Source organism: Panicum virgatum, chromosome 6K (assembly GCF_016808335.1).
Source record: "Panicum virgatum strain AP13 chromosome 6K, P.virgatum_v5, whole genome shotgun sequence".
NCBI classification, from domain to species: Eukaryota; Viridiplantae; Streptophyta; class Magnoliopsida; order Poales; family Poaceae; genus Panicum; species Panicum virgatum.
This window is the reverse complement of record NC_053141.1, coordinates 45552233-45575290: the sequence shown is the minus strand read 5'-3', so window position 1 is coordinate 45575290 and position 23058 is coordinate 45552233. Positions and strand designations below refer to the sequence as shown.

Genomic DNA, 23058 nt, shown 5'->3' with positions numbered 1-23058 from the left:
ACAGAAAAAGAAAGCCCACAAGGCCCGAGTCTCCGGATATTTCGGCCCCAAACCCACGAGCCACGACCTATTATACGGCTTAAACCCTACGGTTTTGCTGCCGCCATGGCGACGGCGTCGCGCGCGCTCCTCCTCTCCCGCGCGGCGCTCTCGCCGCTCCCCGCCGCGGCCGCGTCCCGTCGCGTCCCCGCACTCCTCCGCCCGCTCGCCGCGGCAGCGAGCCTCCTCGCGGCGCCGGCGGCGCCGGCGCCCGGTGCCGGGGCGCGGTGCTTCGCGACCCAGCCGGCGACGTCCTCGCTGCGGGATTCGTCCCCCAACTGGAGCAACCGCCCGCCCAAGGAGACCATCCTCCTCGACGGGTGCGACTTCGAGCACTGGCTCGTCGTCATGGAGCCGCCCCCGGGCGGCAATGCCGGCAACCCCGACATCACGCGCGACGAGATCATCGATCGCTACATCAAGACCCTCGCCCAGGTCGTCGGGAGGTATCTATCGCCGAATCCATTTCTCCGTTTAGTGTTTAGTTGCTGTACTATATTTCTGTTTGTACATATAAGATTGAGGCGATATTCCATATTAATGGTTGTGTGGAATTAGGTCTGGTTGGATCCTTTATTGCTTGAATCTGAATGAGGCTGTGTTTAGTTCCGTTTTCCAAAAATTTTGGAAACGGAATCTTGGCATTTAGAAGTACTAAATGAAATCTATTTATAAAACTTTTTACACGGATGGGTTCTAAATCGCGAGACGAATCTAACGAGCCTAATTAATCCATCATTAGAGATTATTTACTGTAGCACGACGTTGTCCAATCATGGCCTAATTAGGCTTAAAAGATTCGTCTCGAAATTACACCCGGGGTTATGGAATGGGTTTTGTCAGTTATCCACACTTAAGACTTCTAATTAGTGGTCAAATGTTCGAAATTACTGTAGTACTGGAAATTTTTTGGAATTTTAAGGGGAACTAAACACGGCCTGAATCTCTGGGTATTATTGATTCTTGCAGCAGGCTGTTGAGTCCATGTTAAAATATAAATTTCTGTGGACAAAGTTGTTTGGTTTTTAGTGTCTGTACGAAGTAGGATTGACCTATTAGCTGTTCTCTGCCTGGTGTGAGCTTGTGTAGTGGACCTGCAGCCATGAACCCTCTGGTTGATGAACTTTGTAAGTGTGGAGACTTGGTATAAGTCTTAGTATGGTATACCAGCATAATATCTCTGCAATTTCCATTTCCAAAAAATGCAGGGCTTCCTCTCCATTTTGTCTCCACAGTACCTCATCTAAAACTAATTCCATGTTTCAGTGAGGAAGAAGCTAGGCAAAAGATATACTCGGTGTCAACTCGTTATTACTTTGCTTTCGGTGCCCTTGTATCTGAGGAACTTTCTTACAAACTAAAAGGTATTTATGATCTCATCAAGTAATATGTAGGAAATTTCATCATTAAATACCATCCAATGGTCTTCCTTGGATCTTACGACTTCTCATCATCTGCAGAGTTACCTAAGGTCCGCTGGGTTCTTCCTGATTCTTACTTGGATGTGAAAAATAAGGACTATGGAGGTAATGATTGCATGTTTCCTATCTTAATATATATCAATCATCAAAGGTTTTTTGTTCAGGTCCTGCTAATTTATTTATGGACTATGGTCTATTTTTGCATTTTCTTGTTGCTTGTTAGTATAGTTGCTGCTTGCTTGTTGGATATAAATATACAATAGTGGAATTTTGAAATTGATCTACTCAAATCTTCTTGATTTGTGTGAGATGTAAATGATATGCCAAGTTATTTGATAGAATCCAAACTCCAGCATTTTATGAAATTTTCCCTTAATTGAGCTGCCAGTTATGTTCCCCTGCTTGCTTCCCATATCCTTAAGTGATTTAAGGATATCGTTGCCCCCAAGGGTACACAAAATGAGGTCATGGACTCCTGGAGCTGTGTCCAATCAGGTTAAGTGATTGTTTACTTGGCATCTAGTATCTGTTCCTTATTGCCTTGTTGAAAACGCCAAGACAATTTAAGAGGCTTACTTGTAATAGCAGTTCATTGTATAACCTTAACTTGAGATGAAATTGTTGGGGTTATTTTTTGTATCTTCTGCTTGTTTCAGCATATATGTTTCAGGAGCATATGTAATAGTGTATGTAAATCGTTTCAACACTTGTGATAGCAGCATATGTTAGCCTTTGTATAACACCAAGACAATTGATTGTATGAGTTTCAGCATTTCTATCATTTTTTACATATGTTCGTTTCTATGGTGAATGAATGAACTGGCCAGTCCCATATTGGCTTGATACATTCCATTTCTGTTTCAGGAGAACCATTCATAAATGGGGAAGCAGTTCCTTATGATCCCAAATACCACGAGGAGTGGGTCAGGAACAATGCTCGTGCCAATGATAGAAATCGGCGCAATGATAGGCCCCGCAACTTCGACAGGTCAAGGAACTTTGAGAGGAGAAGGGATAACATGCAAAACTTCCAGAACAGAGATGTGCCTCCTGGGCAGGGTTACAATGCCCCGCCACCTCCACCTGGCCAAAACCAAATGCCACGCCATGATGGCCCTCCGCACCATGCTCAGAGCAACATGCCTCCGCCTCCACCGCCACCTCATGCAGGTGGTGGCCCGCCAAACTACCAGCAAGGTGGTGCTCCTGGCTACCAACAGGTGGGCTATAACCCTGGTGGTGCTCCTGGCTACCAAGGCGGACCTCCTGGGTATCAAGGCGGTAACCAAGGTTACCAAGGGAACCCAGGCCCGGCTTACCAAGGTGGCAACCCTGGCTACCAAGGTGGCAACCCACCACCACCCCCATACCAGGGAGGCAACCCTAACGCACCTCCTCAATACCAAGGTGGTGGCAATCCTGGCTATGGTGGTGGCGGCCCTGGCTACCCAGGCCAAGGAGGCAACTCGAACTACTGATGAGCATGACCACGTCCGTATTTTGGCACCCCTGTTCCAGAGTACTCTTTCGGAAGAGATGGTGCGCAGTAGTATAAATCAAACACTTGTTGCTGTCTGATTTTCATGGTTTGTCGTTGCTGGACTGTATTCACCGAATTATTCCATAATATTCGAACTTGTGCTTGGGTGTCGAATGATGTTTCTGGAAATCTTAAACCAGGGATGATAGTACTAGGTCTTTATGCAATTGCTAGCCTGGAAGTCCGAAATTATGGATGATAGTATGTAATAGCCGCTCTTTACGTACTCGTTGCCCTTGTTTGCTGAACTAGGTAGTAATTCTCCGTTGTTAATGATAAGCTTCATCTGCCTGCTTTGTGTGCCAAGTGTTACTGGGATGTTTCGTTTCATGAACTGCAAAACTATGTGATTTATGGTGAATTGGTGATTCAGTCCACCCATTAACGCCTGTATGTGGTTTCTGTTCTGGTAAGTGAAAGCTTGTAGGGCCTGTATTTTTTTTTTTTGAAAAGCTTAGGGGCTGTATTTAGGTGATGCTGCCCGCCATTTGCAATCTCTTCTCGGCCCAGGCCCAAGGGCCGCGGACCTCGGTCCACGACCCGAAAAAAACATCCGGGGCCACCTCCCCAGCTGCACACTGCTGCCCCCCGCCAAACTGCTACGCGCACCCCGAGACGTCTCCCGTGCGTGCGCGCGCGCGGACGACGACGCAGGCCAGACGCGAGACGACACGCGCGCACGTCCCAACGCCAGGCAACTCGAGGAGAGCCGAGCCCACCCCGACCTAACCCGGAGACGGACCCCCTCCTCCGCCTCCCCCACCCACCTTTCCCCTCCTCCCCCCTCCCGCGGCTCGCGTCCGGCCCGACGCCGCCGCACGCCTCCACGCCAGCGCCCCGCCGCCTCCGCGCCAGGGGGACGTCGCGCCGGGGAGGCCTCGCTCGGGGGGAGGGCTGGTCGCCCGTCGGCCGCGCGGGCCGTAGAGGCGGAGGACGGTGGGGTAGCTTGATCTAGGGCTCCTGCCTGCACCCCCACTGCGGCGGCGGGATGTACGTGCCGCCGCTGCCCGGCGGCGCCGGCGGCCGCGACGATGCGCCCGCCGGCGAGCAGCCTAGGGTTTACCAGGTCTGGCGGGGAAGCAACGTAAGAAAGCTCTACCCGCCCCTCTCCCTCCCTCCCTCTCCATCTGCAGTCTGCAGCGATCCGCGAGGAGTTGTTGAAATTGAATCTGTCGTGTCTGTGCGCCGTGCCTGCGGTTACTGGATGGTTTGCTCGAGTAATTGCTTGATTAGGCGAATTTGAATGAGCCCGGTTCGTGCCCCGGGATGCAAATTGGGGGATGCTGGCTGGAATAGGGAGGATTTGCGTGCTTCGCATTTGGTGGATTCGATGATTACGAAATGGTTAGTAGTTGAAGTCGTGAACTAATCTGTGGAGCTCTTCATTCTTCTGAGATGTGGGCTCCGATTAGGAAAAAAAAACGGACACACATAGTTATACCCGATCATTCACACAGTTGTACTCGACCATTGTGAGAATTTCTCAGCATCATGTTGTGTTCATTGCTTTCAGTTGTATGAGAAGAACACTTCTGTGAGCAGGGCCTTCAAAACATTTCGGTTGGACTTGTTTTTTCATTGATACACAAACTGCAATTTAATGATTTCATCGCCTGTAATTGATAGTGGATCTTCTTCATGTTGCCCAGTTGTAACTTTGTTTGAAATGATTTATGAGGTTTCTAGGTGAAAATGAAATGGGCATCTGTGCAAAATTTGAACAGATAAAATCTACCACATGACAATATCAATTCAGCTTGCTGTACCCTGATCCCTTGCTCGGCATGTTGCCAGCAAGGAGAAAACCAGAAAAGTAATAGGCTGTGCCCTCTAGGCTGGTAGGAACCAAATGAATTTCACTAGGTTGGAGCATGGTCCATCAAAATTAGACTTGAACAGATCCACACCTGTTCTACTTTATATGCTTCAAATCCTCTGTTACAGTTAAGTAGTTTTTTTGTCGATCATTTGGCATTTTTTAAAAACTGACCTGTGCATCTACTTGGGGGACCAGTAATTGTTCTGGCTAACTCTAATATTTTAATGAGCAGTAGCATCAGGGTATTCCCTGTCACCCTGTGCATCAGGATACTTCAATGTGTTTTCACAAGTTGAACTGTAGCAATTGTAAGTTGTCATCGTTCAAGGGCATACTTCTGTATCTTTCATAGCTCAATTTCGTTTTTGGCAACCCTTATCAATCTGAACTGTCAAGATACTATACTTTTTTCTCTATTTTGGTTCTCAACTGTTATTGAGTCTCTCTGGCTATCTAGATGTCACTTTTCTAAAAAAAAAATGTCGAAATCCATTTGCAAACATGTATTTCATGTTCACTGCGGTTTTTTGCAACTGGGTTTTCTGAACTTCGTTGATGGCATTTCACATTTTGTGCCTTTGCTGTCTGCAGGAATTCTTCTTGCAGGGAAGATTCATATTTGGGCCTGATGTGAGATCTGTGTTTCTCACTATGTTCCTCATCATTGCACCAGTGGTTACCTTCTGTGTGTTTGTTGCAAGGCATCTCATGAATGATTTCCCCGATAGCTGGGGCATCTCAGTGATGGTAGTAGTGGTTGTCTTCACTGTTTATGTAAGCATACTACTGCCATTGCTAAGACATGTATTTACTATTTATCATAAGAAGTTGATCCCTAACCATTACTTAGCCCCTATAAGAACACTATTCTTGTGCTTACTAGTCTGTGAGCTGACTTGACTTGGTGATGAGTTTCTATGTTCTTTTTTTTCCAAAGAAATCTGCATCTTACGAAGTGTGCAAATAACTGAACTTCTTTTATTTTACTAGGATTTGGCGCTGCTTCTTTGTACCTCTGGTAGAGATCCTGGTATAATACCTCGCAATACTTATCCTCCTGAACCTGAATCCATTGATGGGATCAATGAGTCAGGAGGTCAGACTCCACAACAATTTCGTTTGCCTCGCACAAAGGAAGTTATTGTAAATGGAATCAGTGTAAGGGTCAAATACTGTGATACCTGCATGCTGTACCGACCACCTCGATGCTCACACTGTTCTATTTGCAATAACTGTGTCGAAAGATTTGATCATCACTGCCCATGGGTCGGCCAGTGCATAGGACTGGTAAGTTATTCAAAATTACTAGCAATTGATATTCAGAGCTACTCTTCCGGAGTACCCTTTTCATCTTTTTGAGATTTTGCTGGCTAATTTTCTATTTTTTTTAAGACTGACCATCAGCTTATTTGTGCAGCGCAATTACCGGTTCTTCTATATGTTTGTATTCTCGACCACATTACTCTGCATGTATGTATTTGCCTTCTGTTGGGTGTATGTGATCAAGATTAGAAATGCTGAAAATTTGTCAATTTGGAAGGCCTTGGCAAAGACACCAGCTTCAATCGTTCTAATTATCTACTGCTTTCTTTGTGTATGGTTTGTTGGTGGTCTGTCTGTCTTCCATTTATATCTGATGAGCACCAACCAGGTAGGTTTTGGTTCATTCCGATTGTTGTCTCCGTAACTCTGCAACTGCAATTCAATACCTAACCCTTTAATTTACCCATTTTCCTTGTAGACAACATATGAGAATTTCAGGTATCGCTATGATCGGCGCGATAACCCATATAATAGAGGTATTCTGAACAACTTCCTAGAGATATTCTGCACTGCTATCCCCCCTTCGAAGAACAATTTCCGGGCAAGGGTCACAGTAGAGCAAGGGTTGCAACACACACGCTCACAGTCTAGAAGTTTCATGAGCCCAAACATGGGCAAGCCTATTGGAGATCTTGAAATGGGCAGGAAGCCAGTGGCTTGGGATGAGCCAAGGACAGCAGCTGATATCAGGGACTTGGAGGCAGGCCTTGAGGGCATGTTTGACGAGAAAGAGGGCAGAATAGCCCATGCATCCCCAGATCTGAGCAGAGATGAACTTTCAGCGGAGTTTGTGGAAGGCCGAGCTGGCATGTATTCGAGGCAGTCAAGTAGGGTTCACAGAGCCACAGATGAAATGGAAGCCATGGCTGTGCAAAATGAAATGGAAGCCATGGCTGTGCAAATGGCTGCCGTACGCGCGGAAGCTTGGAATGGCACACATTAGCCATAAAAAAAAACTTGTGTGTTTCAATTGCGCATGGAGTGGGTGTCGTGATCATGTCTCAAAGCGAACTGCCATGTATTTTCCACATTGTGCCAGGCAACGGCCTGGATCGGTGTAACTGTGAACGCGCTTGGTGTTGTGTCTGTCCCTGGTAGCGCATCAGAGCCCTGCTGTGTTGTTTTGTTTGTTTGGTTGGTTGGTGTTTTAAGAAAGTAGCCGATAAGCTTAAGCTCCCGCCTGGTTCGGATGATGTATTTGTATATAACTAAAATTATCAGGTTGCAACAGATGCTGTGTTTGGTTTGCCATGTATCCTGTGCTTGAGGGGCATACCGAGTTGGCTCTTTGGATGCGAATGATCTGAATCTCTTGCAATTCTGCGGCACCTAATCAATCAAATTCGAAATGGCAAAGAACGTTGTTGAATGTTGAGGCACGGGCGCGCATCATCTCGATCAGATCCGGATCGAACGGCCCTGACAGGACAGTGAGCTGCAACTGCAACTGGGTGGACGCATTCCATCCCTGTGCTCCTCCCAGTGAGATGGACAATAATTGTACTCCTAGCTAGCTAGTAGCCACCAGTCGGCCGCCATTCGCCTGCCCGGCCGGTCGGCTCGGCGTGCTTCTTCGATCAATCTCGAGCCTTCCAGCGAGGCCGGCCGCCAGCCGGACGATCGAGCTGCTGCGCCGCCGCGACATGTGTGGACCGTCCAATTATTGTCGGATGGGTACATGTGGACGGATCGGTTGAGCCGACATGGATGCAGCTCGTCATCGCACTAGCTAGTAGTAGCAACTACCACAGGGCTAGCTAGCTAGCTTGCCGTACGTCGTCGTGGCCGTTAGGGATGGACAGGATCACAGGATGGGCGGAGCATTGCGTCATCATCGTCTGCGTGCAGCGCGCCGCTGGTGGGTGGGTGGGCGGGTGGTCTGATGAGATCTCTCCCACTCCCAGTGCCAGTGGTGGTGCACTCGTCGGCCGCGGTCCGTCTGATCGGGTTAGTTGGTGCGGTGCGCGGTGGCCGGTGGGTCATCGAGCCTGCCTGCAGCTGATGATCAAGCCTAGCTATAGACCTCTGTACCTGCACGTACATGCACCGGGCGAGCGCGAGCCATGGCTGGTCGCCGGCGGCCGGACGGCGGGCAATGAAAGCCGCCGGGAGATTGCACCGCACCGCACCGGACCGGACCGGACCACTGCACATCGTGCACGCTTTTGCATGCATCTGATGTTCCCCTACATTGCAAGAAGACGCGCGCACGGGAATGAGAAGTCGCCGATCGGGAAGATTATTCACCAAGACCGCCGAAATGCTGGCACCCCGGCCCGGCCGGTGCAAATTGCTAGCACCACCTTGGTAGGCTACTCTAGTGGCATGGCGAGGCGTGCAAAAGGGGGAGGCAGCCTAGTCAGGGCCGACGCGCACACAGCAGGCCAGAGCAGGCAGGCAGGCAACACAACTGAGGCGAGGCGAGGCCGGATCGGAGTGAGCAACAGCTAGCTGCCGCTACAGCGCCCAGCAGCAATGCAATCAAAGGCGCCGCCGCCGCCGCCGCCGCCACCACCACCACGCGCGTGCGCATGTGCTGCCAGCAGCTGGGTGGATACGAGCTCGCGGCGGCGGCAACTTGCCTTGTTGCACGCATGCGGCGCGGCCGCCCGGATCGAGTTGGGCGCCGGGCGCTAGCTAGCTCATCTGGCCGCGACGCGCGCGCCGGCCCGGCCTGTCATGCGCCGCGCGGCTGCCTGGTGCTGCTGGTGCTTTGCTGGGTGGCCACTGGCCCGGGCCGGCTTCCTATACCGTATACCGCCGTCGTACTGTGCACACTGTTTTGACTAGTGGCCGGTGGGTGAGTTACCTAGCTACACGACCGAGCCAGAGCCTCACTGACATTCCCACCCTTGTCTTTTTCCACAGTTTTGGTGCCCAGATCAGCCTCACGCCCGGTCGGCACTCTCAATCTGTCTGTCAGGTGGGACCTACATGTCAGCCAATCAATGATGCTGGTGGGCCAAGTCATCTCTACGACTCTACACGTAGACCGGAGTGTTTCGAGCACACGGTGGTGTACACGTAGCTGCAGTGCCGCTCTTGGCGTCAACGAAACACGGACCACGCAATTCGTGGTACGCACACAACGCAACGTGTCAATTAATTAACGCCCATGACAGTGCAAAATAATCTAATCCGGCCGGCCGCCCCCAAAAATGGCACATCATGTAACTTTGTACATCTCATGCATCTGTGTCGATCGACAAGGTGTGCAAGAAGAAGCTCTTTTCTCCTCTATCTCAGCTCCTTGCCTTTGCCTTTGTCTTTGCCTTTGCCTTGCCGGGGAGCAAAGATGTTGACGGGGCAGGCAGCAGAGGGCAGTATGGACAAACATCCTTGCCTTGCCACTCGACCGTGTCTCTCTACATTTGGGCCGGGGGTTTGGCTCCGGAGCCACGCGTGCGCGCGCGTCAAAGTCACGGAAGTGAGTAGCTAGCTGGAGTGGAGTCGATGGGAATATTATACTGATCTCCAAAAGCTTGACAGCGAGATTATTAAGCACCATGCATGGGATTCAGTTACAGAATCTCATTCCCTTCCTTCAAGACTTTTCTTTCTTACTTTGAGGTTTGAGGTTAGTGGTAGAGCGAGGGGCCTAGCTAGGGCTGGTGTACATGCAGGGCATGTGTCAACCACATTTCAAAATAAAGATACTTCCGACACAAGGTTTTGCTATGTATGTGACATACAGGTTATTAGAATTTAGCTGTAAGATCTATACAAGTGAAGACACACTAACCGACCGGTTCCTCGCACCGATAACTACTTTTACCAGAAAGTATATAACCCTAGATATCCTTATTGAAAAGCAAAACCGTTGATATCAGGGCCGGGTGAGAAATCTAGCGGTAAGTCGTTCCCAATAGCCACTTTGTTCAACAACTTTTTGATAATTGTTCAACTACAACACATCTGATCGCAATGACAGCTCCTTGTCGGTGCTCTAAGACAAAGTAGGCCAGAAAAACCCTCATTGTGCCGCACGAAAAACTGATGGTTTGCAACTCTAAGGCCCTGTTTGGGGGAGTGTTTCCCAGCTTTTGTGTCTGCGGGAAGCTCCAAAAGCAAGAAGCTCCCCCAAACGGGGTTGCTTCTCCCACCAGCGAGAAGCTCCAAAAGCTCATTTTACACTGCAAGCCGAGAAGCTAGTCAGGATGTGCTTCCCGAGCTTTTGTCTTTTGGCCTCCGCCTCCTTTCTCCCCTTCGTGCCGACTGCTCAGCCCCTCTCTGCTGGCCGCGCCCAAGCCCCTCGCCGCCCGCCGCCCCCAAATTCCTTCCCTCGCCGGCACCGCCCCGAGCTCCCCCATGGCCGCGCCGTCCCCGAGCTCCCTCCCTCGACGATCGGCGCCGCCCGGAGCTCTCCCCATGGCCGCGCCGCCCGGAGCTCCCTCCCTCGACAGTCGGCACCGACCCGAGCTCCCCCCATGGTCGGCGCCGCCCCGAGTTCTCTCCCACGGACGTCGATGGCCGGCGCCGCCCCAAGCTCCCTCCATCGCTCCAGCCTTCGAATCCGCCCCTCACCTCCTCTCCGCATGGGGCCGGCGCTGCCCCTCACCACCTCTCCGTGTCGGCCCCGACGGCAGGCGCCGCCACGGCCATAGAAGCTGAAAGGCCAAAAGCAAGAACGCCAAACAAGCGTTGGGAGCTTTTCTAGGAAGCGCCAAATTGGAGAAGCGAGGGGAGCTTTTCCGAAAAGCGGTTTTGGAGAAGCTTAAGCTCCCCCCAAACAGGGCCTAAGTAATGCCACTTGGATTATTCATGTCACCTCTTGTTTTAATGACACATAGGACCATCTAGGTCAAAGCCACAAGAAATGGAATTGTGGATATCTCTGCGCAAAAAAAAATGAATCTAGCAAATCAGAACCAAAAGAGCTAGTGCTCGTGAGTATATGTCTGTGTACGGTGTACAGTACTGTTATCCCTCTGTATGAATTCCTTTTTTTTCCTTCACTTTTTTGGTGGATGGAGTACTGGGGGTGGAATAATCATGTTCCGGTATGATTGGGCACTCCCCGATTGGCAGCAGGCTCGTCTAACCACTGTTGACTAGACGACGCAATCCACACCACCACCACCTCTGAAACCTCGTACACGCGACAGCAGCTAGCATTATTGCTCGGCCTTCAATAATGCTCCACGCAGCTCGATCGAAGCAACACGAAGAAAAGCCAGAGCAGATGATCGAGCGAGCGAGTGGCCACATCACGCCGTCGTTGCAGGATAAGATCACAATGCAAGGTGTATGGCACCAAGGAAGAAGAGCCTGATAATAATGGAGCTGCTCGAGGCCTTCGATTCTCATCTGGGTGTGATGGGTCGACGTCGATACCTGCAACTGCGATGGCAAGATGGGGGGGGGGGGGGGGGGGGGGGGGGGGGCTTGGAAAGTTCAGAAGAATCAACCGACTAGTGGATGCATGGATCATCTTGTCTGAATCTTTTGTGTAGCGGAGGAACCAGACCACCGGAACGGCGCGTGCCATTCTGCCACTGAGCTTACTCAGAACAGAAGGGCCCAAGCTGTGCTGCCCACTGTTGCATCTGATCAGACTGCTGCTAGATCCGAGTTTCGGTGCCTAATTCGCATGTTCATACAGTAGCTTAAGCAGTGGCCTGAAGTACAGCTTCCTGATCTGATCATGATTGGATGCTGATTCAGAGAAATTTTCCAAGCATGCCACCATGATCATCCTCTCCAAATCAAAGACTCCCGGATCTGATCCAGCCGCGGTTCATGCACTTAGGTAGTAGAGTAGCTAGTAGTATAGCTAGGATAATGGCCTGATAGATGGCTGAAGCGTATTTAGTCCGATAGATGCTAATGGTAAGTTTCGGTGATTAATGACAACCGTATGCGACTAACGTGTGTTTTGAAAGAAAAAATCAATGATTGGATTAGTCTCATATGAAATATGAAAGGAGACCCCTCAATTCAAAACAATCATGCGTGCCAAGGACTAAACTTGAAAGATTAAGGATCTTTTTAGTTTCAAGTGTCACAAGGAGATGAAGGACACTTGATTTAGCTAGGTTTTATAGTTTCTAGTTCTTGACCGTACTATTAAGAGGGGTTCGTGAGTTAATAGCTTGACCGAAATTGAGTTGGCCTTAGATATCTTGCACACTTGCTCAAAAACAGCCCAATATGGTCAATAGAAGTCAACACAACACTTGGAAGAAGAAACAATCGAAGTTACATTCAAATCCAAGTCATTTCAGTTGAAAATGAAGAAAAACAGCAGCACCGGTTTAACCGATGCCCCTATCATCGGAGCATCCGATGCTTGGCGAAAGTTCCGACGCCCTGTCGGTCTATCTCTCTTGGAAGCAAGCTGAAATCAAGTCAAGTCACTCTATATCACCGGTTGAACCGATGGTCCCAAACAAAGCACCGGTGCATTAGATGTACTTTGTTCCAGAGAGCATGTTTGGTGGACCTCAACTCGTCTTCAGCACCGGTTGAACCGATGCTTCAGAATTAACCACCGGTGCATTGGATGTACTATGTTCCAGAAAACTTGTTTGAGTTGATCAGTGAACCTCTTCAGCACCGGTTGAACCGATGTCCCTACGGATCATGCACCGGTGCAATGATGCAAGTCTGGATACTGTGTCAGAACCTCCAACGGCTATTATTTGGACACAGAGAGACCGGTTGAACCGATGCCTTCAATTTCTCACCTGTCGGTTCTTCCGATGGTCACGATTTTTCTGCAGTGGACTTCCAATGGCTATGTGACCCTCTCCACTCTATATAAGAGCACCCCTGGCTCATTTGAACTGCCTTTGACACATTGAATACCTGAGGCTACCCTTGAGAAGAAGAGAAAGTGCTTTGAGCAAAAGAGTGAAGATCTAGTACATTGATTGTGCTTCAACCTTGAAGAATTCAACCTTTGCAAGTGTAGCAAGTGTGTTTGAGCTAGGGCCAACTGAGTGTAGGTCAAGTGAAGGCTTAGGAGCTTGTTACTCTTGGTGTTTGACGGCACCTAGCCGGTCTCGGTGATCGGGAGGTTCTTGGTGAGCTCTTGGAGTTTGTGGGAGCCCCAAGACAAGAAGATTGTACACGGTGTGAAGCTCACCGTTCCGGAGATGGAAAAAGAGTATTCTTAGTGATCACTTGCTCCTTGGTGAAGCAAGGGAGCTTTACCCTTGTGTGGGTGCTCCAACATGGATTAGGGGGGAGCGTCAACTCCTCGATACCACGAAAAAAAAATCCGGTTGTCTCGTGTCTCTTACTTTTATTTCAAGCAATTAAATCCATTTGTTGTTGTTCTTGCTTTTGATTGCATATAGATTGACTAGGACAACTTGTATGGTAGTGTGATCTTTTGCTTAGGTTTTGATCTTGCTAGTGTTCCTCCATCTAGACAAAATAATCATGATAGTGTGTTTACCTACCTAAGAACTTTTTGCTAGCATGCTCTAGTGACTAGGTTTCAAATTTGTAGATTGATCAATACTAGTCTAGGTTAAGAACTAGGTAGAAATTTGAAAAAGTCTCAATTCAACCCCCTTCTTGGTCTCGATGCTTTCAATGGCATGCTAGGCCGGTGACATTGGTCAACTTGTGTTGTTTTGCGTTGCTGGGGCGAACATTATCTGATACACTGATCATAGCCTGCATGATGGCTCCGGCTACTACTTCTGCATGCATCTGCGAGAGATACGGAGATGCATCGACGCCCTCTTTTCTTCGAGATACGGGGTGTGTGCTCTCCTCACTGGACGATGCTAGCTGTGGTGCTTGCAACGGCAATGGCGCAAATAGGGCCAGGAGGAGGATCGACCGGTTGGGGATTGGGATGAGATGCGATAGAAAGGGGAAAAGGGGAAAAGGTGCCCTGATCGATGGCCTCCCGGCTGCTGCGGCTCAATTGCAAGCGCCACTAGCTGGTAAAACTGCCTGCAGGCTTCGGCCCAACCACCCAAGTTGCCCGCCGCGCCGAGCATCTCTTATCCCACGCCGGGAACGATCCGATCGCCTTCCTCCAACAAGGGTCGCGCACAATGGGCGCAGCATCACCACCCCCACTACCCATCGACCGATCTGGTCGTCTTCGTCGTCTCCGGCGGGTTACTTGCGTGCAACCTGAAGAGTGCTTTCACTGTGTCCGTTCATCTTTTCTTTAGCTGTCCCTTTGCAGCTTCCTGTTGGCAGCAAGTTGGCATTCAGTGGCAGAGAGGAGCTCCATTCTTTCACATGATAGATTTGGCTAAACAACACTTCCACCATAATTTCTTCATCATAGCAGCTTGGCATATCTGGAAGCAAAGGAATGGCTTGATATTTGACAGATGCCCAGCAAGTGTTATAAGTTGGAAAAATAACTTCAAGGCTGAGTGCGTGATTCAAGCTCACAGAATGAAAGACACTCTGAAAACAGCATTTCTGACTTGGTCCTCCAACCAACCTGATTCATTAGTCTTTTCTAGTCCTTCAGTCTTGCTTTCAGTTGGTGTACAGCTTTTCCTCCCTGATGTTGGAGATTGCTGAGCACAATTTCAATAGCACTTTCTTCATAGAGATCTTCATTATTGCAGCATGGCAAATTTGGAAGAAAAGAAATGGTCTAATTTTTTAAAATTGTTCAGTTAGCTTCAGCAAATGGCAAAGCAATTTTGTGGATGAATGCCAAAATCAAGCTCATAGGATGAAAATCTCTCTTAAGAATCCTTTTTTAACCTGGCTCGACACTTCTGTTTAGAATCATTGTACATAGGACGTTTCTGCTCCCTTCTTTCTTTCTGCTTTACAACCTAGCTCTGTAAGTATCTCCTTGTAACTTGCTCTTTAACTTGTTTTTTAATAAAAAACTTTACAGTGGGGTCTCCCTCGCTGTGTTTCCGGTTCAAAAAAAACTGTGTCCGTTCATGGTTAACACAATGCAGGTCAACTAAGCAACTGTCAGGCAAGTCCCAGAGGGAGTGAATTGGACTCATTTCTAAAAGAAAAAAGAGAGAGAGAGAGAGATCATCTAGGCGTACGTCCAGATTCAATCAAGTTTAAAAGTGCTTTGAACATGGGTGGTTGGGATGCGCATGCAACCGCATCTCCCACCAAAACCAATTCAACTTGGGCCACCTGCTATTTCTTCCTATCTCTGGGTCTGGACCTTGGGTTTCCGTGTACTTCAAACTTTCGAGCCATTTTGTCGAAGGGAAGGTAGTGCCGATTCTTTCAGCTCGTGGGTTTTCTGAAACTGCTCGCGATTTAATTAGTCGCTTGATTGGGTCGTCGTGATTACGATGCCTGCGTGACTTGTTAGAAGCAGCTAGATAGCTAGTGTCCCAGGTGATGATTGAGATGTTCAGATGGCTGTTCTATCACCTGGTGGTTGTGGACTTGTGATCTTCTGGATCTTGATTCTAGGGCTTACAAGTTGGGAGTGGCTGTCTCTGTCTGCCCGAGTCATTTCGTAGCTGGGCTTAGAATCATCCTCGTGCTAATTCGTACGTACAGCTTCTCATCGAGCATCTTTTTTTTTCCCTGGTCAGCTAGCATGCACTGTCTCAAACTGAATTATCATAGCACATCTTTTTCAGTGGTGCTTTTCCACCCAGCAACTGCAATTCCAAGTTTCCAACTCCAGGATCCGAAAACAAGAGACGAAATAAGCTATGGTTTCAGAGAAGAGACCCAGTACTGGATGTATGGCGAGATGTAGAGTGAATGAAGACTGCAATGTCTGTGCAGTTCAACGTACAGTTGCTGTATGTGTATACTGAATTATACACAGATGTTGGAGGCATTATTGTAGTATCAACATGTACCAGGTGCCCAGGTGTACTACTCCATATTGCAACATGGGAGATTGGGATTTGGGAGGGAGATCCTGCTGCTTGATCATCATGGCCATGGGAATGAAGGCAGTGCTGTTCTCCATATCATGCCAACTGCTAAAGAGTAACTGGAAGGATCATCTCTGCTCCCTTTTCCCGTGCTCCTCCAGCAATGACATCAAAGTGCAAAGGGTGGTCCTCAAGCTGGGGATATGGGGCCCATGCATGCTGCCGTGGAACTGCCAGGTCAGCGTGTATGCTCATGGCTGTCAACATGTGTTGCCTGTCATGTCACTCGGTCAACCCATGCTTTAATTTACTTTATACAAGGCCTTTGGCCTTTGGGCACTCTGACATGCCTCTAAAAAGGGTTATTGCCTCACGGAGATAATCTCCATCAACTTGGAATGCTGTGCTGACACTTTGGGTGCTTTATTTCTTATAGAAAAGTCTGATATTTTTTTTGTAAAAATCTCATTCCTTTTTCGACCGACACCTTACAGCGAAGAATCATCAGCGAATCTCTAATTGATGCTCATGTATGGATGCTTATTCACACGGCTGTATCAGTAGACGTTAAAAATAGTTAAATAGAACCAGCACTGTTTGCACACCCTGATACTATATCAAGCTTGGGATCTCTTTTGCTGTTCTTGAACGAGCAACAGATCAAGCTGAACTCCGGCCAAGCTGCCTGCACCATTGACCAGATAGCTAGTGGAGTGCTTCTCCTTTTGTGTTGTGCGTCTGTCTTTTCCATCCCTCCCAGCCATTGGTAAGAGTACTGTGTAAATCGGCACCACACCTTTCAGTCTCCAGGTTCATGATGAGGATAAGTTGCACCAGAAAAAAAAAGTTAGTGAAAGTGAGTACATTGACAGCTTCATCTCAAAATCTTGGTGAAATTCTAATTCATGGGCTAATGCGTATATAGGGCTAATCTAAGTATGCATGCTTAGTCCTCATTTCGAACTCAAGAAAAATTCCAAATTCCTGTGAGAACTGAACTGAAGTATAAATCCCCAAATTTTAGTAGTATCTGTTTATCCTTTAACAAAATGTAAACATCTGAAGAAGAAAGTTCACCGAAGCCACACTTATCTCTTTGATAGCTTTACACAAGTAGGAGCTGCCTAACACTTTTTTTTAAAAAAAATTCCTATAGCACCTGTGCAATGCAATAAGGTCAAACTAGGCGCCGTGTCTGGATCTCTCTAAATCGTTTGCATTTTTAGACAAGATAGGATACCCTGCCATTCAACCTGCTAATGGTTCGGTGGCAAACTAGTTTTTTCGGTTTGGGTTTCAGCTGGTTCAGCATTGGTTTGGTGTAAATAGGCTGGCTCCAGAAAATGGTCTGGTTCAGTTTGGTTTTCCCGTGAGAATAGTTTAATCAGGTTTGGATTGGACTGAAATATTTATGAACGAACCAAGACACTACGATTGTCATTACCAGGAAAATCTCTATCTGTTCAGCTCTCACTGCTGCCCTGACTGGCCGGCTGGCAGCCATATCCACCAAGCATGCAGTTTTCATTAGGAACCGTTTGAGGATATGGGGTTAATAGACATGTGGTTTGGTTTGGTTTGGTTCTTGTAGATGGCAAACTGGTTTGGGGTGGACTAGCAGTATATGTAATCAATGTTATGGGGTGGGGTGGTTTTGGTTCAGGTTCTGAACCACTAGCAGCTTGACCTGCCATATTTCTAGAATGGGTGTATATTTATGCATGTCGTTTGAATAAGTGGAGGTCAATAATGGCATGATGAGAACTAGTTAACCATCGATCTTGCCTAATTTTGAATGAAGAACAACCTGATCAACCATCCTGAAACCAGCAAACATTAAATTCACATCCTTTTTCGGAAACCTGATGTTCGAATATTGCTATGGGCAATAAATCTTCAAGAAAAAAGAAAGACGAGATATGTCTAAGATACTACTCATATTCAAGCTTATTAGGCACTATTGCAACAAAAATAGCCCCTAATATTATTTATAATAAATAAATAAGTAAAATTGCATAAATAGCCCCTAATAGACAACAATAGCTTATTAGGTATTTATAATAAGTAAAATTGCACCTGGATGCGTGTGTTAAATTCCTCTTGGCTTTGGCTTGCAAGCTACCCAAGTCCCAAATTGCTTGAACACACCAGTGAGGTGTCCCTGAATATTTATTGATGTAGAACATTTTGGTGTCCATATATTTATTAACTAATGGAGATATGTGTAGTCATATACTAAGATTAGTGTATGAGTTCAAAATTGGAGGCCAGTCACATGCCTTATTTGATCACTCTGGCCAAATCTATTCTCTTGGGAAATCTGCTTCTGAGACAAAATATTCAGTAGTTCTACACATTTCCATTGGCCAAACTTCCCTAGATTAATAATAGCTATTAAAAATACCGTGCAGTTCTACACATTTTTCTCTTATACCGCATTATTTATAGAGCTTCCTGTCATATAGGAGTACTCTATAAATATATGTAACACGCAAACATGGAAGATCTATCATGTTCTTAAAATGAAGCAATTACAGGAAGCACTCAAACACGGAGCATTAAGTAGCTCATCTTTCATCATTACCATGACATTCTAGTACAAAGTAACATTACCAAGTAGCTGAAGCTACTGCAAACTCGCACGGTTTTTCAGGCTGGTAGCTTGTGTACGCATGCGAGTTGCATTCCACTACATGTTTCCTCCAATCAGATGAAGACTGATCATGTACATAGCCCATAGCAAGCTAGCTGGTCACTCAGTGGAGGACAGTGTGGACAGTACTGTTATTGATCAAGCCACCTTTCAGTGTTCGTGAGAAAACTGAACAGATGTTTTCTGTTTAGCCATTGCTTTATTTGTCGGCGTGTTAGAAAAAAAAGGGTTTTTTGGTTTCTTGCCATTACAATTTTGCAAACTTTGAAGACTGCCATTACTATTCAGCTTATAGGAAAATTGCCATTACAATTCTAGAATACACTCAACAATGCCCTGATCTACGTTTCCTTGCGACCGACCCCACCTGCAGGTTTTGTGTATACGTATTTGACCCCCCCTTGACCGTATGCCATACGAGAGGATAAGGCCGGGACGCTGCCCCCCACATTCTCTGCCGTCCATTTCTTCTCCGCCCCCTCCTCTGTTCTCCGAACCCTATCACCCACCTCTAGCTGCGGCGACCGGCGGCGGCGACAAATCGAGGACGCGACTGGTGGCGGGTGCAACCGAGGAGCGGCTGCGGTAGATCGAGGCATGAGTGGCTGCTGTGGTGTAACACCCGGTTTATAAAAGGACAAAAACCGAGCAATCATATACGTGCCAGGATCAAGTCACACGTATATACAACAGAATGAACAGTATATCACAGCACATATCACGTAAAAAGACATAATAAAGCGAATACGAATGTTATTTATTACATTAATGACAAAATGTCTGATACAGCGGAAGCGAAGTACAAATACGATAAAACTCTCTGAAGCTGAGCAGGGCGCCACAGGGACGTCGACTGGGAGACGAACGCCTAGAAGTCCTCGTAGTCCTGGTAGCGCTGAGCGAACTCCCTCGCGTCGGCAGGAACTGAGCAACAGTAGAGTATCCAAGAGGAAAAAAATAGAGAAGAGGCAAGAGTGAGTACACAACTTGTACTCAACAAGTATAACACAAGCTATGAGGCTCTAGGTTGGCTGACTGACTGCATTAGCTTTTAAGTCTTGGCAAAATTTTATTAAAGCTATTTACTACAAGTTGATGAATTACCATAAACCCAGTTACATAATAATTAATCAAAATTAATCAGGTTACTACTGAGAACCAAACCAACACCATCAAGGTAACCCCGAGAGGCACCTCCCTCGTCGGAAGGAGATAACCCCACTAATCAAAAGGAGGATCTGGGCCGCTCATGACCGTGAGCACGGCTAGTATACCAGTTTTACACTCTGCAGAGGTTGCACATCTTTACCCACAAGTCGTGAGCTACGCTAGTTGTTCATCACACTTTCTTAGGTGAGATGACTAGCAAACTCAATACGAGGCCGTTACAAAGGACACGTTGGTAAGGTGTAACCGCTAAGGATTCAGTCAATGCAACGATGGTGTCCACCTCGAGGGGGTACAAGACACACAGACCAGCCTCGTAGCCTGACCACCATTGAAGCTCGACTCCCTTCTTGCCCCGTCGGTAAGTTACTCCCGAACCAAAATGGCCTAATTAGTAATCCAAGACCGTCTCATTCCAGTCTTGTGGTAGCGCTGTTGTCCCAGGTTGTCGCTCTATGAACCGGTCCTTCTGGAGAGTGGCCAACCAGGCAGTAAGCACTGTGCTGGCCCCCTAAACCATGTTTCTAACAAAACCAATTTTTAACGAGACGTGAGCCACTCAAGCCACACAGAGGGCCACTCTCAGAATTAAGTTGCATATACCATTAATCAAATTAATTAAAAGGACCAAAATGTGTTATAGCGCGGCACCTAGCACAACTAACCAAAATACAACCCAAAGGATACATATAAAGAATATAAAGTGGCTAGGAAATCCTTATAGGCATACAGTATTAAAATGCAGTATGAAATTGTATTTAAAAGTGATAGGTTGTTCATGTTATACTTGTCTTCCTCGTACTGCCCCGGCTGCTGCTCAAACTGCTCAGAAGACGGCTGCTCCGAGTACTGGTACTAGTACTGGGGCTCCTCCGGTAGCTCAACGTCTACTCACGAACACATGGCCAAAACAAGGCACAACAATAAGCATACAAGCAAACACTAACAAAAGCTAAGAAACAGTACATCGTTACATAGAAATAGCACACTAAACTAGTCTATAACTATTCTACGCGTTACAACGATCGCGTGGATATAAAGAACGCCTAAAACGGAGCTAAAACGCATAATCTAGGCCTAAAACAAGTTCTAGGGGCTTATCTGCGAGAAAAAATAGGTTCCAGGGGATTTTCTGCAAAAACCGAGGACTAAAACGTAAATAAACAACAACTCTGGGGTCTAACTTGCAAAAACAGCAGCCAAGGACGGCGGGTTCAATATCTAAAAAGCTCAGGGGTTAAAACGTTAAAAACTGGGCTTAACTGAGAACATTTTTGAACTGGACCGGAGCTCGGGTTGATTTCTAGGAAACTGGGGGTTTCTTTAGCAAAACAGCCACGCTGACCGGTACGCGGCTGGGTCAAAACATTTTTGGGCCGCTCGATCATGATCTAATGGTCCTGAATGAAGCAGGGTTCGGATCTAATCTACGCAGTCCACACCAGATCTAACGGCTCTGAACAGAAGGGGAAAAAGTCGCCGGCGGCGACCATTGGCCGCGGCGGAGCTTTGCTGGCGCAGCGAAACTGGGCGATTCCGGCCCTGATTAGGCTCAGGATCGGGTTAGGGAGCTTCAGCGCGGCACTACAAGACTATCTGGGTGATCCTGCATGACTATAGCACGGCGGCGGCCTCCGCCACGGCAGCGGCCCCCTGTGCGCGCGGCGGAGCTCGCCGAGACGGCGTTTCACCCTCGGGGCCGGCCTACAGGCTACGCTAGCTAGCTTAACAGAGAGAAGAGGCAGATGTGTTTCTCACCGTGGGCTCGAGTCGGGCGGGAACGCGGTGTAGAGGTGACAACGGCGAGGTCTGGTGGCGAGGGAGTGGCCGGTGCTCGTGGAGGGGAACGTCGAGATGCGCTCTGGGCGTCCTGGTCCCACGGGTAGCTGCGCGATCGGGCTGCGAAGGAATACCTGGGGGTCAGAGGGCCCGGTGATGCGCCGGCGGTGAGGAATTTCGGCGAGCCAGAAAACTTACCGTGGTGGCACTCCGGCGAAATTGGCCGGCGTGCTACGGCTAGGGTTGGGTGGTGGGGCGTGGGCATGTGTGTGGTAGGGCTGCGGGACTCTGGGTCCTCTTATTGAGCAGTGATCGGCGCTAAGGCGGCGGAACGGCTCCCCAAGCTTTGCGGAGGCGCAGAGCTAGCGCGGGCCGCGATTCGGTTAGGGTTTGGGGTGGCTGCAGAGTGGGGAGGTGAGGTGCAGGGGGTCGCGGTGCTAAATAAGGGGGGGGGGGGTTCGGGATCTCGGCGTGCGGGCCGAGGGGAAAGGTGCGGAGATCTCGGCGAGGTCAGCGGCTTCTGTTAGCGCGCGGAGGACGGAGGAAGGGGATGACCGGTGGGCCAGGTTGGTCAGTGAGCGACGGGCGAGCGAGCGGACGCTGCGCGAGCGAGCGCGCGGCTGCGGGAGCAAGCGACTGACGTGTGGGGCATCGCGGTGGAGAGAAGGCGCGCGCGGAGACTGAAAGGGGGGCGCCGACATGCGGGCCCGGGGCGTCAGAGAGAGGAGGGCGACGCAAGAGCGGATGCTGGCTTCTGGGCGCGCAGGCCGCGCTGGGCCGTGCGGGGAGGCGCGAGCTGGCGCGCGCGGACCTGCTAGGCCGAGCGGGATGACGGAGGGGAACGGGCCACGCGCAGCACGGCTGAGCGCAGGAGGGAGCTGGGCCGCCGGGGAAAAGAAGGAGAGCGGGCCGCTACGCTGGGCCGGGCTGGGAGGTGGGGCGAGCTAGGCCGCGGTGCTGGGATTGACCTGCTGGGCCGGGTCAGCGGGTGCTGGGCTGCGGGCTGGAAAGGGAGCAGGCCGGGCTGCAACAGGTTTTGGGCTGGGTTGGTTGGGTTTGGGCTGGGTTTTCCTTCTCCTTTTCTTCCTCTTTTCTTTTTTCCTCTCAACTCTAAACTATTTGAATTCAAATTCAGATTTGAATTCAAAACCCTAGCACTCAAACAACATGAAAACCATGCACCAGCATGAATGCACAAACAAGTTGAACCTAAGATAAATTTTAATTACTTTATGAAGCAAAAATAATTTATAAATGCAAGGCTAAGCAAATTAAATCCTAGAAAATTAAATAAAGCCAATTAAATTTATTATTAAATACCAAAATTTAATTTAGGGTGTTACAAATCCTACCCCCTTACAGGAATCTCGTCCCGAGATTCTGGGCTGGCTAGCAAAGAGATTAGGATATGTCTTCATCAACTCCTCTTCCTTCTTCTGACAAGTCCTCCGGAAGGACATTCGGGAATCCAGCCACCACGCGAATACCATCCGTGGGTCTAGCCTCCATCTGATGAAGAA

General features: G+C 48.5%; 2 protein-coding genes across 2 annotated transcripts; both read left to right on the top strand.

The window, feature by feature from the left end:
- The first annotated feature begins 72 nt into the window (after positions 1-72).
- LOC120713003 (multiple organellar RNA editing factor 8, chloroplastic/mitochondrial-like) lies at positions 73-3279 on the top strand. Its single transcript, XM_039998960.1, has 4 exons — positions 73-485; positions 1306-1403; positions 1500-1565; positions 2325-3279. The coding sequence occupies exons 1-4, from the start codon at positions 106-108 to the stop codon at positions 2936-2938; spliced, it is 1158 nt and encodes a 385-aa protein (XP_039854894.1). The 5' UTR covers positions 73-105; the 3' UTR covers positions 2939-3279.
- Positions 3280-3649: 370 nt separating this feature from the next.
- Positions 3650-7397, top strand: LOC120713001 (probable protein S-acyltransferase 7). The gene is made up of 5 exons (XM_039998957.1): positions 3650-4084; positions 5411-5593; positions 5810-6106; positions 6237-6470; positions 6561-7397. The coding sequence occupies exons 1-5, from the start codon at positions 3989-3991 to the stop codon at positions 7083-7085; spliced, it is 1335 nt and encodes a 444-aa protein (XP_039854891.1). The 5' UTR covers positions 3650-3988; the 3' UTR covers positions 7086-7397.
- The last annotated feature ends 15661 nt before the right edge of the window (positions 7398-23058 follow it).